We start from the raw sequence: 18,251 nt of genomic DNA, 5'->3' as shown, positions 1-18,251 counted from the left end.
ATCCCTGCAGGAGTGCTGCTGCTGTGCGGAGCAGGAACGGCACTGGAAAGCCACTAGACGCAGCTAATCTGCACGTCGAAGCTGTATGTGCCTGTACTTGATCTGCATTACCGCTGAGAACATCTAGCCCTCAGGCGGGACCGTGCTAGCAGAGAGCAGAGCAGGGCCTGCTTAGTAATTGCGCTTTTTTAAGTGGTTGTTGAATTATGGACACTCCATTGAGTGCATTTTCCTGTCCACTTGTTGAGATTGCTCAGGTCCATTTTGGGGCTATATACATGTCACACCTATTAAAGCCAACTAATGGCCCATTGCTGTAGAGTTGCCATACTTTTTGGCACTGCCTCAGTGTGGAGAAGCAAAGCACTTCATGTACCCAGACACTCTCAATCAGGTACCATCTCCTACTGTGTAACAACCATGATGATTCTTTTCAGAAGGTCAGCTTTTTCCTTGGCAGAAAATGCACAATAAGAAATCAAATATGAAGTCAACCATCCTTGCTGTCGCTGTATCTGCAAAATGGTATTTTTTTTTAGTGTAAGTTATTTTTTAAGTATATTAATGTGTTAAGATTTTATTGAAAATAATTATACAGCATTTTTATTTAGGGCTGCATGATAATGGAAATTCCATATCGAAGTTGCAACATATCATCGATATAACTTATATACAATATACACTGATCATGCATAACATTATGACCACCTCCTTGTTTCTATGCTTATTGTCCATTTTGTCAGCTCCACCTACTACATAGGTGCACTTTGTAGTTCTACAGTTACAGACTGTAGTCCATCTGCTTCTCTGCATACTTTGTTAGCCCCCTTTTACCTTGTTCTTCAGTGGTCAGGACCTCCATGGACCAGAGCAGGTACAGTAACTGTAGTAACAGTGACATGATGGTGGTGTGTCAGTGTGTGTTGCGCTGGTCTGAGTTTTTAAACTCCTCAGTGTCAATTCTGGACAGACAATAGTCCACCAACTAAAAATGTCTAGCCAACAGCTTTCTGTGACCACTGATGAAGGACTAGAGGATGACCAACACAAACTGTACAGCAGGTAGGAGTGTCTAATAGAGTGGACAGTGTGTGAACACAGTGTTTAAAAACTCCAACAGCACAGTTGTGTCTGGTCCACTCAGACCAGCGCAACACACACTAACGCACCACCACCATGTCAGTGTTACTGCAGTGCTGAAAATTATCCACCACCCTTAAGTGCAGTGTCATGTAGCAAATCGTGACTGTACCACGTAGAAAGCTCTGCAGTGAGAGGGCTGACGTCAAGCACATTTTTACATTCTTTTCATAGAAATTTAGTGAAAAAAAGTTTTACATAATTTATACATTTATCACATACAGCATCAGCTCTTCATGAACTGTTCTCAAGTTGAAAAATATGAGGTGAAAAAGACGAGGCAGTAATGCTAGCTGAGGTAACAGACCTTTAGTTTTTGTCTGTCTATCTAAAAGGCTTTACTATCTTTCTTTGTGTAAATTTCAAGCCTAAAGCCTCTGATCTACTGTGGCTTTTTGCGGTCTTTTTGTGGTTAAAATAATACTGGCAAAATAATGCCACACTGCAGTGCTCAGAGAAACTGAGTAGTGCTCAGAGTTGCAGAGCACCAGCACACGTTGATGCCGAATGTTGACACTGGTCTGTGCATCTTCAGTAAAAAAGCAGTTTGGAGTTTGTGGACTTTGTGGGTTGCGGCACATCCTGTGTGCAGTAGGCTTAAGTGTAAAAATCATTTATATTGATAGAGATATGAAGCAGGAAGACCCTTGTCTAGCAATAATTGTGAAAAAGGTGCCGATATAAAATATGCTGTGAAAACTATATGCATCAGAGTCAGGCTTTCCAAGAGGGGGACCCCAAAGACCTCAAAAACAATTTGAACCCTGGTCACTAAGCGTTTTTCTGGTCATATTGTGATACTGTCAGTACTAAAAGTTAAAAGAAATCTGATTAACTGCATGTTTCATTATAAATGAAGCACAATTAGTTCTGTTTAATTGAATTAAGTGCAGCAATGTCTATCATGTTGAATAAAAATCACTACATTCTGTCAACTCATCAAATCTCACATATCATGTATTGGGGCATCGTTTTATTTAGAACCCCTTCTCAGACAAATGTACATGATTAGTTCAGATCATCTGTAGTTTATTCTCATTAATCTGGAGACCTAATGCAGTGCTGCCTCTGCTGTGCTACAGGAGATTTACTAACAAAACATGAAAAGTGGAACCCCTGGCTTGGCCAATCGCATCAGCCCTAGGGGAGGGTCTCTGGTTTAACTTGCTCTGTAATGTTATGTAAGTTGACAAATGCTGAAGTTGAGACAGGATTTTGGCTAAAAGCTCACTAAAAAAACAGACTTTACTCAAAATCTGTAGTAGGCAAAGTGAAAGAGTAAGTAGTTACAGATTAAGGATTTGTGGTAAATTATGGTCAGCAATGCTGGCTCTCAGGTTTTTTTACTCTGTTGCTTTTAGCTGAGTTAGATAACTGCGTTCATGTGAGGCAGAGAAAATGAACTATGCTTACACTAGAGAGCAGCTGACAGAGATAGAAATAACATCATTAACAGCTCTTTATGTTCTTTGTTTTTATATTATTTCTCTTCAGTATCTGGAAACAGTGACACCAGCATTTGCAATATGTTATTTACAGTTAGTGTCAGTAAAAACAAAACAAAAAAATGCTTGATCTCTCATTATTTCCTTGAGTTCTTGTAAGTTTTAACTTAATAAAATAATGTCACAGGAAGAGAGGGAGAGAAAGAAGCTGAGGGATCCTGACAGGGCTGAATGAGCAGATCTGATGGAGGTAAGTGAGAGCAAGGGAGAGGTATTTAAGATTTCAGTTAAAATTAATTTAACTTAACTGAGGAAAATATTTGTCATTATGACCCTGAAATTCTGTCACCTAGCTTATTAAACATGCCTATAGAGCAAAAAGCTCTTTCTGATTGCAACAAATGAGACTGATCTATAATCTGTGTATTTGAATAGTGTATTTAGGATCTTGCAGCTGGAGATTCAGTAAGCAATGCCTGTTGTAAGTGGATGGATGCAGTGTTTAAGTCATTCCAGCTCTGCAATATACAGACTACAGAGAGACAGATCTTCTGTGTGCCAAACTGACCAAACAGACATTTTTGATAAATGCTCAGGTTGTTGCTACTTTAAAAGTTCATGATGAACAGACATGTTGGGGCCATTAAAAAGTTCTCCTCATGAACCCCCCCCCCCCCCCCCCCTTTAGGACTTAGCTCCCTTATCCACAAACTTCAAGTGACACCCCCATGATAATGTCTTTAAGTATGATGATATATTTTTGACATTTGCCCACCCCTACAACCTTAGGGCAGCAGACATTTTCAAAAGGTCTAAGAAATATAATAAAACAGAAGAAAATGGAGTTAAAGCAACAGAGTGCTGGAAGAAATAGTTATCTTAATAGTAATCTTAGTGAAGCATAAAGAAATCCTGCCTGGCTCTGTGGCGCAGATTAGAGAGCACTCTGCCTTTGTATACAGTTTCAGCATAGAGCATTGACCTGTAGAAGATGCATCACAGGTAACATCTCCCCAATAGCGCTTTACTGTGGTTTTTGCTTTGCTCCCAGGCATTCTATCACTGTTGACTGTAATGGCTCCCAATTCACATACGCCACATTTTCGTAAATGGAAGATGATATCAGTGCACGCTGCACTGTCGTTTCTCTTCCCCAAAAGACTATCTCTGTAATGAAAAGAAGCAGGATTTCTCTAACGAGGCTCCATCCTGAGCCATCCTAAGACAGAAGAACTCTAGAAAGAGCAAACCCATAGACTCAGGAAATTCAAACAGCCTGAGGGGACTTCCTTCCTTACTGCCTTCATCTGTGTGTTTCAGTATGTTGGGCAAGTGTCTTCAGGCTATAGCTGTCTCCAGTGCCAGATCCACTGTGTTTAAATAGCTTAAACAACACTGAAAGCACTACATGACATGCTGTAATACACAGAGCCAGACTTGACCACAATTTATGTTAACATTAATTAATAATCTTCTTAGACATGCATATCATTGAGTGGACTCAATAACACAAGAGACTACTGCTCTTTTTAAGAATACAGCATTGTAGCGTGGCAGGATAGAGCCAGTGAAGGGCTTGGGATCACCATAAATAAAGGCTAGTATTGACTCACTGCTAAAAGACCACACCTGGCTGTGTTACTGAAAAGCTGTAAGGCGCATAATTTTTCTCAGCATGTACTACTGGTCCTGATCCCAAATAGGCTTTCTAGTGAATTCATTTGTTACTGTGTCTTAGATGTGATGCTTCAGGTGTAACTACTAACTGTCATATATTTACTTTTAGCCACTTTGTGTGTTTGTACTATCTGATTGTAAAAAAGCCAAGATTAAACGCAACCAGGATGCTTTGGAAAAAGATTGCCGTGAGATTGCTCAACACACTTTAGGAGGCAGTAGCCGCATACGTAATCTGTACTCCTCCCGAAGAAAACTGTCTCATCAGTGAAAATCAGGGTTAGGAAATACTTGTAGTTTTACTCAATTACATTTCCAAAAGACAAAACATACTTTTTACTCCTTACATTTTCTCTCAACACAAATCTCAAAGCCCTGGAGATTCCCATTAGAGATGGCACAATACCAATTTCCACCAGCACTGAAATACTGAATACTGAAACTGATCTGATATTTTTTATATAAAGCTACTGTGACAAGGAGCGAGGAGTCACGTTCCAGGTTCATGTAGCCAACACGGAGGGAATATGGGTCAGACTTGACACAATAAACACAGACTGAAATCTACAATGGAGAAATGGCCCAAACAAACAAATCAGCACAAGCATACAAAGAGTACATCCAAACAGTTCAAACAACAATAAACAACAAAGACCAACACAGACCAAGGTTAAACACAGGCCTTATATACACAAGGGCTAGCAAGGGTTCACAAGACACAGGTAGAAACACAGGTGGGAACAATCAGGGGTGGAGTAACCAAACAAGGGGGCAGGATAGAAAAACCAAAACAAGTGCACATGGAAGACCAGGAAGTAAACATGAGCACATGGACAGGACAAAGGTAAACACAAGCACATGAGGAGACTGGGAGGGGCCAATCGTGACAGCTACTAAGCTTTAAAATGAACTTTTCATTGAAGCGTGTCTCTTTAAATTATTATCTAAAAGTAGGCTACCAGGCTGCAGCACTCTACTAGGCCACTACACAGGGAGGAAATACACAGTTGACATCACATCACACAGTGTGAGAGTGTGCTAATTCAGGACAGATTCGTTACAGGATCATTTTTCTGATCCAACTTTTTCTGATGGTACAACAATACTCATCAATAGTGATATGACATCTGTAATTCCCACTTTTTTATTAATACATCTAGTCAAATTCCTGTCAGTCTATAATATTGCTCTGGTACACAACTATGCTAAATTGTCTTTGTGTGAATTTGTGTGATTTATGTGAATCTAGTGCCATTGACAGTGTACTGATAATATACACAATGTGATCATAAAAAGCATACTGTTTATCAGTATAATACATTTAACATGATAGTGATAAGACATTGTCACATTGCCCACTTCTAATTCAGTATGTTTGAATGTAGGTTTTATTTATTTATTTATGTATTTATTTTTGCTTTGACTCAAGCAAATTTTTGGCCCTATACTTCACTTTTAATTGAGTAAGCATAATTTCTCTCTACCCTCTGGTGGAACAGATGAAAAAAGCAGCATACAATGACTTCTGTCATCTTTTATACTGGAAGTGCTGTAGAAATCAAACTGCTTTTTTCTTTAGTTCAAAAATGTATAAAAGCTTTGAATTCCTTTGACTTGCATGTAACACAGGAAAAAGCAACCCTGATACAAATTGGAAGTTTAACAGAAATGCATCTATGTGGCCAGGTGTGAGTCGTGAACCATCTTCAAAAGTGTTAACTTTATGGAACGTGGAAAAAACTTTCTTACTCTAAGAAATTCTGGACATTTCTTTTGGCCTACTCAGTAAAATAGGGCAAAAATGTAAACTCATGTAAACAGGGCAGCCTGCTTTTTCAAATAGTTTGTCAAAATAAAGTAATAAAATCAGTATTAAGTTTTGATATGGGAGCAATGAAACTGAGTGCACATAAATCCTGTCTGGACATTATCCAGATATCAGATTGAAGAAGTGATCAGTGTAAATAGGCTTAGAGATAGTTGCAACCAAATTCATTTTTCTGGGGCCATGATCTTTATTACATTAATCCCCCTTCGCTGTGAACATTACTTCAGTTAATGGACAGAAGTGTGGTGGAGCTGAATAGCAGCACAGCCATCCATCTTCAGACACTATTTCCTCTCTGTTGGCACAGCTCCAAGCAACTGTGTGTAGGCATTTGAAACATGATTGCATGCCACTCGGAGAAGCAGTGTTTCATGTGCCAAGGCTACTTTCCCTGCTTTTCCAGTCCACTCTCCATGCCATCTGGCACGACTGAGACTGGCAGCAGAGATGGCCATGCTGCGCAGGGCGGTGTTCTGTCCTCCTGCTTTTTTTCTCCTTGGCCAGTCAGGCAGCCTGTGCTCTATGTCATATAAAGTGATGGAAATGGCACAGATCCCAGTGCCTTTTTTAATCCCACAGCCTTTCAGGTTCTGACACCTCAGACTCTGCTGGCACCTGCTGTGTAAGTTCACCCTGTTCTTCGCTGTTAATTTGCGACAAACAACAACTTCACTGCCAGGAGGATAGAGACGTCATCAGAAGTGCTGTATGCTCTGAAGTGCTCTTTAAAAACTGTGTTACTGTCAGAATTAAAGGCAGGTTGCGTCTTGTCTCTGGTTGCCAGCACGGCATCTCAAATGTCCAGAGTCAAGAAGAATTTGTCATTCCATCCAAATATAACTGTACAGTGGAATAATGTTCAGCCAGAGTCTCAGTGCCACACTACAAGACAGATTCAGTGTTTATTAGACACTCCACCCATATGCGCCTGACATCTACTGGATGCGAAGATGGCCACAACTATCGGGATTTTGCCAGTTGCTTGCTGATGGTTGCATATCTGCACATCCTTTTGCACACTATTGCTAACTCAGAGCACAGCAGGATTAAAAAAACATTATTCAGAAGTTCAGGAGTTTTCTTTAGAGAATTTAAGTAGCTATTAAATGAAAAAAAAGCATGCCTGCTTTCAAGCACATTCCACTTAGTTCCAAATGTGTTTTTGTTGCAGCTCCTTTCTTAAAAGTCAACTAAGCCTGTCACATAAAAACAATGGTTCGTGGCTGGTTATTTTTCTTTTGCATGTTCAGTGAAATGGCCTTTTCCATTTAAAGAAGAAGGAAGTTCCTGGCCAGATTAAGTCACAAAACACACCTGACACTCTCACGATCAGCAGAAGTCTAGCTTGCTAGAGTGTTTACTAGACCACACAGTACAATTGACCAAGACATGGTCTACACAGTGCATTTAAACAAGTGCCTGGTTCTGGACAACACAGCAGCTGAGATGAAGCAGAGTGAAAGGATAGTTTCTGCATATCAGTGCAGCTGAATTCAGTACAGTGTACTAACCTGCAATATAACAATACATAATAGGAATGAGGCAGTATAAAAATTTCAGGAACAATTTTCTTGAACCCTTCTATATAACTTTAGCATAACCATGCCATAAACATGTCATAAGAGATGGCATATGTTGTCATGAGTTGCCATGAGATGTTATATCCAGTGATAAAATGATTTTATGTTAATAATTATTTTATGCTATAATTATCATTATATACAAGATGCCAAATATGGTGGGTCATGGGGGCCCAGGACCCCTTATTATCCTACCCCTAAATGTCTCAAAATCAAAATTCTAGGGGGTTCAGCCAACGAGACCCCTGAATACTAGGGGGTGTTCCACAGAGTTATTATATAAGTTTAATGTCATGTCGGCTAACTAGAGAACACTTAGCATGTGACTAAGCTCTAATGACATCAAACATTATGACACATGTCATGACAATTACTAGTATTGGTAACATGATATTGGTAACCTGGTTCACTATATTACTAAACAAAATCTGTCATGACAACTTATGACTTGCTTATGGCGTGCTTATGTCAGTGGTTGACTTTTTGGGGAGAGTGTAGCAGCAGGCTGTTTATTTCCAACATGGCTTTAATTGTATATGGTTAGCAATGTTTTAAAATAGAAAAATGTATGAATATCATTGGGCTTTACTGAAAAATAGTAATCCTCCTATCCCTAGAATAGAATACAGTGACTATGCAGAACAAGACAGCATGCAAAAGACAGTAATATATGAAAATGTGAGTAGCACACCTGAGAAAGTTAACTGTAAATTAAACAAACTGTAAACTGCAGTTTAGCATAGGAGAAATGATAAGCAGAGTTTACTGGTAGCAGCATAATGTCAATTATAATGACAACCTTGAGTGGTAAATGAGGACAGTCCAGGAGTTCCTTTCTGCATCTCAAGTTTGTTTCTGTTTGGAACAGAAAGTGGACGGAGGAAAGAAGCCATCAAATATTTTGCTTATTCAATTGAAAATTAAAGCTACAAGGCTAATGTTGCTAACAAACACTGGACATACATAATCACCCAAATCGTGTCCATAAATACATGCCCAGTACCTCTCTTGTCCCGTTCAAACCGCATTCAAGTCTTCAATCAGGTTGTACAAACAAGTCAGTGTGGTTTAGAACACATTATGACTCACTGAGACCTATAAAAATAATCATATGAATAAAATACTTCTCTGTGTAGCTAAAAGAAGGAGTGGCTGTATAGGATATCCGGAATCAGTTCTGTACTTCTAAATAAATAAAGATTTTGGCATGTATTTGTGGAAATGGTTTTGATGACTATTTACTTCCAGTGTTTGTTAGCACCATTGGCCTAGCAGCTCCAGCTCTACATAGCAGCTCCATTAAAAATGTCTTAGCTGACTGACGACATTTGAAGTAAGTGGAAAATCATGGAAGTTTGATTTTTCACAGTTCTGATCTTTTTACTATCAGGTCTTGGACACCAAGTACACAGAAGAGAATTTATAGAAATGTTTTTGTAAGACAGAAAGTTTTTTGTAACACCATTTTTTGGAATAGTAGACTATACTTATCAGTTGATACTACCGTCACTATAGGTGCTACACCAACGTGGGTATACTGGTATAAACATATACCATCCAGCACTGCATGGTGCCATATTCTCTCATTCTCAGCTCAGTCTACAGAGTGAGCAGGATGTCAGGAGTCTACCATATCAACACATGGCAGAGTGAATCCAGAGGCACAGTTTTGCTGGAGTGCGTGTCCATCAGCAGTACAGCCTGCTGGGGTTGAGGTGTTGAGAGCAAACAGGCGCAGAGGGAGTCTGGTTACACACGAGAGTAATTGGCTCACAAAAAGTGGATTTACAGGGTGTGAGTAAAGGGACCAATGGGAAATGGCAATTTCACAGGCAGCCAGCAGCCTGAGAAAGCCCAGCTTACTCCATGCTGTTAACACCATGACGAACAATCATTAGCAATCACATTATTTTATTAGGGTTTTTTCCCTCACTACTCCCACTCTTTAAATGGCATACTATATACAGTCAACACTGGAATCTCTTTGGCACAAAAGTGAAGCCTAAACATGTCAACTCTCTTATATAAGCCTGGATCTAACATCTGTCACACATCTCTTTGGGCTATTTAAAGACTGTTTACAGTCCCGGCCTTTTCACTATCCTCCTTTTGTGTTGTTTTAAGATAAAGACTGCATCTGAGAACATGGCTTGGCAAGGCATCCCCTGGCTTCTGATTCCGTTTATGTTGGTGAGTATGGAAAGTTTTGCCTTGTCTTCATTGTTCTGTCAAGGTAACATCCATTAATTTTGTTCAGTCACTGTAAAATTACTACTCAGTAGTTTCTTGTACTACATGGAAACAGTGCATGTTGTTGTTAGTGTGACTGTTAGCTTATTCACAAAGCTATAAAATACCATTTGAGCCTAACTAAGTCAACAAGCACTAATTGTCTGTAGATTTTGAAGCTGAAGTTCACACTAAATCTCAAACCCTGCAAATCATGTCCTGCTGATTTTTTCACTCAATTTTTCATGCTTAAAATCAATGAGTAGAAAGAGATTAATTTGATATAGTTCAGTAATCCGCTACACACTAATTGCTTCAGTTTGTTTAGTTTGGCAATTAAAAGGGAGGTGACCCAAAAAGGGGAGAAAAGAAAAACAAAAAAGAAAAACCTCTTCAGCTACAAATCGATTGGCCTGCTGCTCAGCCTTGATGCTGATGTAGGCAGGTTTTGCAAAGACCGTGGAAAGTAGGCATGTAAAGCCCTCCACATACAATGAGCTCTCTTACAGTGTGACATCCTAGCAGCATTCAGTGTGCTGCCAGCAAGGCAAACAATCAGCCAAAATGTCAAGAGCTTTTCCTCGTCCATGTCTCCTCTTTCAGTGGGCGGTGTTCAGCGTGCTCTTTTATTAGCCTTTGTTTTCTGAGACTAGTATGATATGCATACTGAGCTGTTAGTTACTGATTATCTAACTATCTATCTATCCATCTATCTATCTATCTATCTATCTATCTATCTATCTATCTATCTATCTATCTATCTATCTATCTATCTATCTATCTATCTGTCTATCGGTCTGTCTATCTATCAGTTTGTCTGTTTGTCTTTCTATGCAATTACCTATGGATCTATGTATCTATCTATACAGAAATTCTCTATATAGATCTGTCCATCTATCTTATCTCTCTTATCTGCCTATTTTTCTACCTATATAGAATCTCTATTTATATATCTATCTCTATATATCTCTCTGTCTGCCTATCTATCTATCTGTCTGTCTCTCTGTCTCCAGCATGTAATTTAGTCTCTGTGTCTCCCCTCTACTCAGAATAGAATCTGCTTTAATGTGGCTGCAGATAAACCTTTGTGTCTGTCAATAGTTAACCTAATCATACATTACACCACATCATTAATTGCAATAGAAATGCTCACTGGCTCTAAATGTAAACGTTAAACCAAAGTCAGTGCGGAAGTCAGTTTTCAGAGTGTTATCAGAACACAGAAACTGCAGGACTACAGCTTTAAAAACAACTGCAGCACTTTACTGAAGGGTGCATGATACCTACACAAACCCTTCATGACCACTGACATAAACGTACATAAACATTTATAAACACCGAATCCAAAACACATCATTTGTCATAAAGGTTGCAAGTGTTTAGCTTCTGCTTCAAAATTAAGTAAATCAACCAATTTTGTTCATCAAAGCCATCAAAATAAAATGCATTAAAATGTATTAGTGTTTAAGCCAAGAACAGCATAGATATGAAAGTTTTCAATGAAAGTTCAATTATATTGATTATCTTTGAGAGGATCAAAAGAATGTTTAAAAAATATGTATGTATTATGTATAAGATACAACATCAGTTATCATTTCAGGTAACACTTTATTTGTAGTGGTCTTTTGTAAATGATTAATAAACTCTTAACAAATCATCAATAACACATCAACAACATACCAGTGAAGAAGTTTGTGAATACACTGAAGTAAATATCTAGTATATGTACCGTTGATACATTACATTAAGTAGATGTATTGTTAATATGTTACTTCCATTATGCAAAACCTAACCTTACCCAGCACTTAACCCTAACCCTGGCCCTAAACCTAACCCTAACCTCAACCCAAAACCTAGTCCTATATACCCTCATATGTTTTTGACATGTCAATCAGAGTCTGTTGAATGAGTGTTTCATCTAAAAGGACCACTCAAATTAAAGAGTCACTTCATTGAAATTCTTAGTCTGATCCTCTGCTCTAAATATTTAACACATCATTATGAATGGAATGATATCTGTGCAGACAGATGAAGGACTGTAAATGATCATATAATATAGTAAATATGTGTTGCAATGACAATGCAATATCATTTGTGTGGGAGATTTTATGGGAAAGTTATCCAAAATACATTATTATAATTAATATACCCAATGTACTTATTTCAATAATGATCTTGTGAAAAATGATCTCATCTCATTTCAAGCAGTGGAGAGGACATTGTCCTCTCTATTCTTCCTGATTTTGCCCCAGTGTGTAATTGCCCAGATGCAATACACAAATCACTGTGTGTCCATGTTAATGATTGGATGAACATAATTAGCATTTATTATACTACTTTTCACCTGTTCTCCAAGAGATTTCAAAGAGCTTGAGCCACTAAAATCTGCACAGAGCATAACACTGCACCATCAAGAGTGCTAGTGTTTTTCTCACCACTGTGTTGGTTTATATTTTGCCATTACCTTACCCACATCACTTTTCAAACAGCTGTCCAAATGCTGGCAAGTTCAGAAACCTCACTTGATGAAAACTTCTCTTGGGAGTGGCCACGGCACTCTTCTGGCATTTTAGGTGTTACCTTTGGCAGTTTCATCACTATATTTAGTGACCTTGGACCTGTTAGTGGGCATGCAGGTAGTAGGCTATAACTTTAAGTGCTTAAAACAAAGAATTATCTGATGAAAGATTCATTTCAACTCTGAATAATGGCTTCTTATGGCATGACTTTACTGCCAGGTAAAATACATTATGAAAATTATTTTTGCCCACAGTAGCAGAAAACGCAAGGTAAGCCGACTGGACTCTTTCATTTCTGTGCATTCTTTCTGAAGACTCTTGAACTCCACTGCAGAAAACGTACCACAGTTGCGATGTGATTAAGTATTTGACATTCAGTTTGCAGAGAGGGGAAGGCTTTCTGAGCTGACGTGGGTGGTGGCCTGGTGGTCGTATGTATGACGTCATTTACTTCAATGTTTGGAGTGACATCATATGTACGGCTGCTAAACTGCTACATGGGACATCAAAAACCTCTCAGATGTTTCAGTTTTATATTTCATGTTCTAAGGCGTCAGGTAAGAATGACTGCACTCGAGCAGCCTCGCTTCCTCTTGCAACAAATGAGTCTTCCAGACATTAATGTGGAATTCATTAGACGGTAAAGGAGGAGAAAAGCGAGATGCTTTTGAATTACCTCTTGGCTCTCTGTAGAATTCTAAGTGTGATGACTCATGCCAGTGACACAGTGGCTACAGATGCCATTTGAATCTTGATTTATCATTGTGGAAAGAGCATTATCTGCCTGCTTTAGAAAAACCTTGGCTGGATTTGGAGCTACTCTACAGCACACAATGCTGATATGAGCCTGAGCGCTCTCACCGCATTCTTATCTCCACAATCACACTTTGCCATCTTTTGCAGCATCTGAAGTGCCTTTGAAGTGTGAAATTACTTATAAACAGAAATTGTAGATTCATGGTTTAAAAGTCTTCCCTTATTTGACTCTTATCGCTCACAGAACTTATTGTGAAGCAGTGTAATTTGTGGTTATACTAAAGCTTATCTCTAAATTATTTTCATTGTGCATGCTGGGTTCAGAATATGCATCAGTAATATCTGCTATAGGCGAAAGTGACTACGCCGCGTCAACAGCCATACTTAGTTTTTAAGTGCACCTCTTTTTGCAGAGCATAACTACTGCGGGTGCAGGAGATCCTAAAGCTGAACCGACGACAGACTTCTCTCTTGCTCCTGCTATGGGGGTGATGGAGGGGGAGAGGCAGATCATGACTGAGTCTCAGTATAAATGCCTGGAGTTGTTGAGCAGAGACGGGCAGCGCAATAAAACAGGTAGAAGAAAAGACGTTCTCTTAAATTGACCTCAAACTGAATGGCAGCTGGTGGTGCTGTTATCTGGTGATGATTTTGTTAAGTGTTTTCTGAGCTGTCAGTGATGGCACTGCGCAAACTAATGAGCTGCTGACAACTGAATCTGACACCTAAACCTTTAGCTGTAAATGAGAGTCTGCTTTTCAAGTTAGGCAGATGAGCTGCAGAGAGTACTTGCTTCTCATTAAACCTTTTAGGGAAGTCTATATTGATCATAACTGTAATATACTAATTATTTTGATGATTTAAGAAAAAATGGACTGATGTGAACAAAAACAGCCATGCGTAACACAGAAATCCCAGAATATTAAAGAAAGGAATTAAAGGAAATAGGAAAGACTTTAAAAAGATGTGATTGAAAAATATACAAACACACAATATGGCAAAATTGCATGACCGGTAGGATTAAAGTATGTGGTTTCATCATTCAAGTCAAACTAATCATTGCTGACTGATTAGAGAGGGTAAATTTTACTTTCAGTTTCACTCAAACGATCATGATTGGCCCTCAGACCTTTTCTACTTTCGTGCTTTGCTAGATTCCCACTGCAGCAGGTTCTGGGACGGCTGGCTGTGTTGGGATGAAACTCCCATTGGGACGTACGTTTCTCAGAGCTGTCCTGACTTCCCCACTTTCGACACCTCAGGTGAGGCTCACAAACAAGAAAAGAAGACATTTTTCAAGGTGTCTGGGAAAGACTGTCTGGGCTTTATTTGGAGAAATGAAAAAAAATTTATTAGCTGTTGGGGGAAATCAGAGAGCAGCGCAAGAACATCTTGAGCTCTCCTCACATCACATGACATAACATTACAAAAAAAATCAATAAATAAATAAATCTGTAGGAAAGTTGAGTTATACTTCATTTTCTTGGAAATTCACAGAATCTCACTTTGAGGGTTTGTTGTTGTGCATTGATGTGAGTAAAACAAGATGTGAATAAACTTTTGGAAGACATGACTATGTCTTTTAAAACTATAGTCATTACACTTTAAAATATACGACTTAGGATATACAGACATGAAAGATTGTCTTACCAAAGCTGCTCTTTTAAACTATCAAACACTAGAGCAGCAGCATTAAAACACAATTCCAGTTATATTTGCGTTCCTGAAGGATTTTAGGTATCCATTGGTAAAATACTGAATGAGTTATACAGATCTACAGCTGAAATTACAAACTCCTTTAACTTAAGCATTCTCAAAATTATATGTTTTATATTAATGTTTACTGATGCAATTGTGGTGGAATAAGTGCCAGCTGCCTTCTATTAATATAACTCTACTTTAGATCAGTTTCCTGTTATTTCCTAGGTGGAAGAAAATGTGATAAAATTACTGTAAGAGTTAATGGACCATATTCTACAGAAATAGCAGATCAATCCTAGAGTGTTCCTTTAATACAAACACTCATTGTAGATACAGCATGTAGTTAGTGCTGGTACTATGGAGTTTGAGGACATCATAGTCGCACCTCTGACTATTATGTACTGAATCTAAAATCAGTGTTTGTTGACATGTGCTTTCTTGTGTCAATGAAGTGACAGTAAAATCAATACACGTTGGAAGACTGAACAGAAGGTTGTTAAAGTGATTACATACTGCTTCAATCTTTTGTTCAAACATAGACCAGAACACAGCTATTTACTTTGACAGTCATTGTGTGTACTAATGCACTGATTGATCCCAAGGCACAGCATTGGAGAGACTAATATGCTAGTTTGAATGATGTATCTGTTCCCTTCACACAGAAAAAATAACCAAATATTGTGATGAGTCTGGTAATTGGGCACACAGTGTCTCTGTTAATAACACCTGGTCCAACTGTCTCAGACCATCTAAGGACAAATCAAAGGTAACATTTTATATTATTTCCATCTATTAATTTATTGCATTGCTTCTTAAAGACTTTGTAGAGTACATGTGTCATTTTTTATTTAAAACTATTGTAATGTAATGGACACATATGATTCTCTGATTTCCCAAAGAGTTTGGCTGTAAAGTAACATGATCAATCTGTTCTACTCTGTTTCTAATGGCTCTACTGTACCTCAGAAGGGCTCAGCTCATGGCGTCTTGGATGCAGAGGCAGATTCCACAGTGGAGACTCTGGTCAGTCCTGTGGTCACTCAAAAAGCAGAGGAGAGGAAGAAAATCATTGATGGCCAATATAAATGCTTTGAGAAAATGAACAGGGACCTGCCATATAACAAATCAGGTAGAGATGAGCTTTGATTTTGAACAACAGCAAAATGTTACATACAACTCATATTCCTCTGAAGTAAAATGTGCTGAACTAAATCTGCAGCTCTGAAATCCATAACTAGTATCTTGTATATGAACTAGATCTTTATTGTAAATGCTTTTCTCTTTGACCTGTAGGTCCATACTGTAACAGGACATGGGATGGCTGGCTTTGTTGGGAAGACACACCTGCAGGAACATACACGTCGCAAAACTGTCCCAACTACTTCCCTGACTTTGATCCCACAGGTAAGAGCAAGATCAATCAAGATGCTGCAGTTGTACTTCACAATTTCCACAGGCCTGTAGTTCCACAGTTTATGACAAGCTAAATATTACAATATCTCTTGGTGATTGTTGTCTTTTTCTACTTGAGAAAGTTGAAAGCTTTCTTGAGAAATTATTCTTCCTCCAAAACTGCACAAAACTGAAACACATTATACGTCTCTTTGTATTAGAAAAAGCCACAAAGTATTGTGACGAGACTGGAAACTGGTTCCGGCACCCTGAGACAAACAGGACCTGGTCCAACTACACCCTCTGCATTGCCTACACTAAAGACAAGTTAAAGGTGAGAATTCATGGCTTCATTCTTAAATGTCCACACCTCTAAGCAAGACTGAAATACACCTGGAGAGCCAGGAATCTTCTAAAATTAAGCTTGAATAATTTACTTTGAGACCAGATGGAAGCAAACACATTTGGTTACATTTGTATTCTATTAATAGAATGTGCAGGGCTTTGAGAAGAAGAAGGGTGGGGAGGGTGACTGGTTCAAATAAGTCCACAGTCAGAGTTTGAGATTTCATCCACTTTGGCATTGTACTTCTTGCTCAATGTTGTGTTTGGAAAATTATGAGTACTTTCTCTTTTTAAGTCAATATATACACTGACCAGTCCAGAAAAGTCTTAGAACATTCCACTAATAGGCCAATCGCATCTGGTGAACAGAATGTGTAGTGTTATGTGTATTCTTGCAGATGGCGTACATTCTGTACTACATGGCCATTGTCGGTCACGCTTTGTCCATTGCATCCCTCCTCATCTCTTTGGCCATATTCTTTTATTTCAGGTAAGTTCATGTGCTCCTTTTTGAACATCCCTGTATGTAAACTAGGGTCTGACTGATAACATTGTAAAGTCAAAAGAAATTGACTTGTACATTCATTTCTTTATTCCAGCAGAGTAAAGTGTAGAAGTGGTTTCTATTCTAAAGCAGCCTGTTTTTTTCATAGGCTTTAATACTGATGAGGGGGTGAAGCGGGTTTCATATTTAACTGATGAGTGCTTGCTCAGACTGCTCAGAGTAATTTACCGGGGGACCGTCACTAACTCCATTCATCAGAGCCCATTCAAAGTGAATTGAAAAGATGGATGTTTTTGCTGTGAAGTGCCACTGGCACTGTAAACCTATGGAAATACAATCGGTGCACAGCAGTTTAATGTGTTTAGCTCTAAATAATGCATAATAGTCATTTGGATGAAGTGATTATCTGAATATAGCCTGTTTCTCATTTTTCATTCTTTGTTTTACCCAAAGGTTAAGCCTACTCAATAACGCTTTTATAGAAACTAAAGTTTAGTTACAGAAACCATGTTTTGGACCGCTTGAATTTTGGAGGAGTGCCTGTAATAAACATTTGTGAAAACAGTTTTAAATAAGCCCTAAAAGCTGCAGTTTGCAAGATTAAAAGTTCCATAGTTCTTTACAACTCATTTGGCTCTACATCTGCTTGAGCCTTGTTGTCTCGATTTCAGGCTTTACTGCCTGCTAATTCTTCATGTCCATTAGTTTGGCTGACCAGGTCCAAGGTTGTAAGCCAAATGACAGCTAAAAGTGTTTGACAGGTTTGTGACAGTGCCATTTCATGCCGACTTGGTTTGCCTCTTAACTATGGTAAGTATTCACTGAAGCAAACTCAATTTCATGGGTGGATTCACATAGGTGTAACACGGAGGGAGCTACATATTCTGATTGCAGCATGTGACCACCATTGGTCACGTATACTTACAATTCTCAGCATGTAGCCATGCAGCTGTATTGTTTCATTCAGCATCATGCACCACTTGTTTGATTCCTTTCAAGAGCTTGTTTTTATCAAGTTAATCAAGGATTGTGGCTGGATTTCAGTTTCAGAGGGCTTGAGAGTTGCAAACATCAAACACATGAAAGCTAATGAGGGTCTTGATAATGGCCCTGCTGTGTTTATTCAGGCAAGAC

General features: G+C 38.7%; 1 protein-coding gene across 2 annotated transcripts in view; it reads left to right on the top strand.

The window, feature by feature from the left end:
• Positions 1–18,251, top strand: part of calcr (calcitonin receptor) — a 58,935-nt gene that overhangs the window by 27,004 nt on the left and 13,680 nt on the right. Inside the window, exons 2-9 of one of the 2 annotated variants that reach the window (XM_017694863.2) lie at positions 9,795–9,860; positions 13,588–13,750; positions 14,329–14,436; positions 15,538–15,641; positions 15,845–16,004; positions 16,169–16,279; positions 16,489–16,601; positions 17,011–17,102. In XM_017694863.2, the coding sequence (XP_017550352.1) occupies positions 9,816–9,860; positions 13,588–13,750; positions 14,329–14,436; positions 15,538–15,641; positions 15,845–16,004; positions 16,169–16,279; positions 16,489–16,601; positions 17,011–17,102 (896 nt within the window). In that variant the 5' untranslated portion in view covers positions 9,795–9,815. Of the gene's footprint in view, positions 1–9,794; positions 9,861–13,587; positions 13,751–14,328; positions 14,437–15,537; positions 15,642–15,841; positions 16,005–16,168; positions 16,280–16,488; positions 16,602–17,010; positions 17,103–18,251 lie in introns of both variants that reach the window. The other variant, XM_017694854.2, reaches the window with a different exon arrangement.

The sequence above is a fragment of the Pygocentrus nattereri genome, chromosome 27 (genome assembly GCF_015220715.1).
Source record: "Pygocentrus nattereri isolate fPygNat1 chromosome 27, fPygNat1.pri, whole genome shotgun sequence".
Lineage (NCBI taxonomy): Eukaryota > Metazoa > Chordata > Actinopteri > Characiformes > Serrasalmidae > Pygocentrus > Pygocentrus nattereri.
The sequence above is the reverse complement of the archived record's forward strand: the minus strand, read 5'-3'. Positions and strand labels throughout refer to the sequence as shown.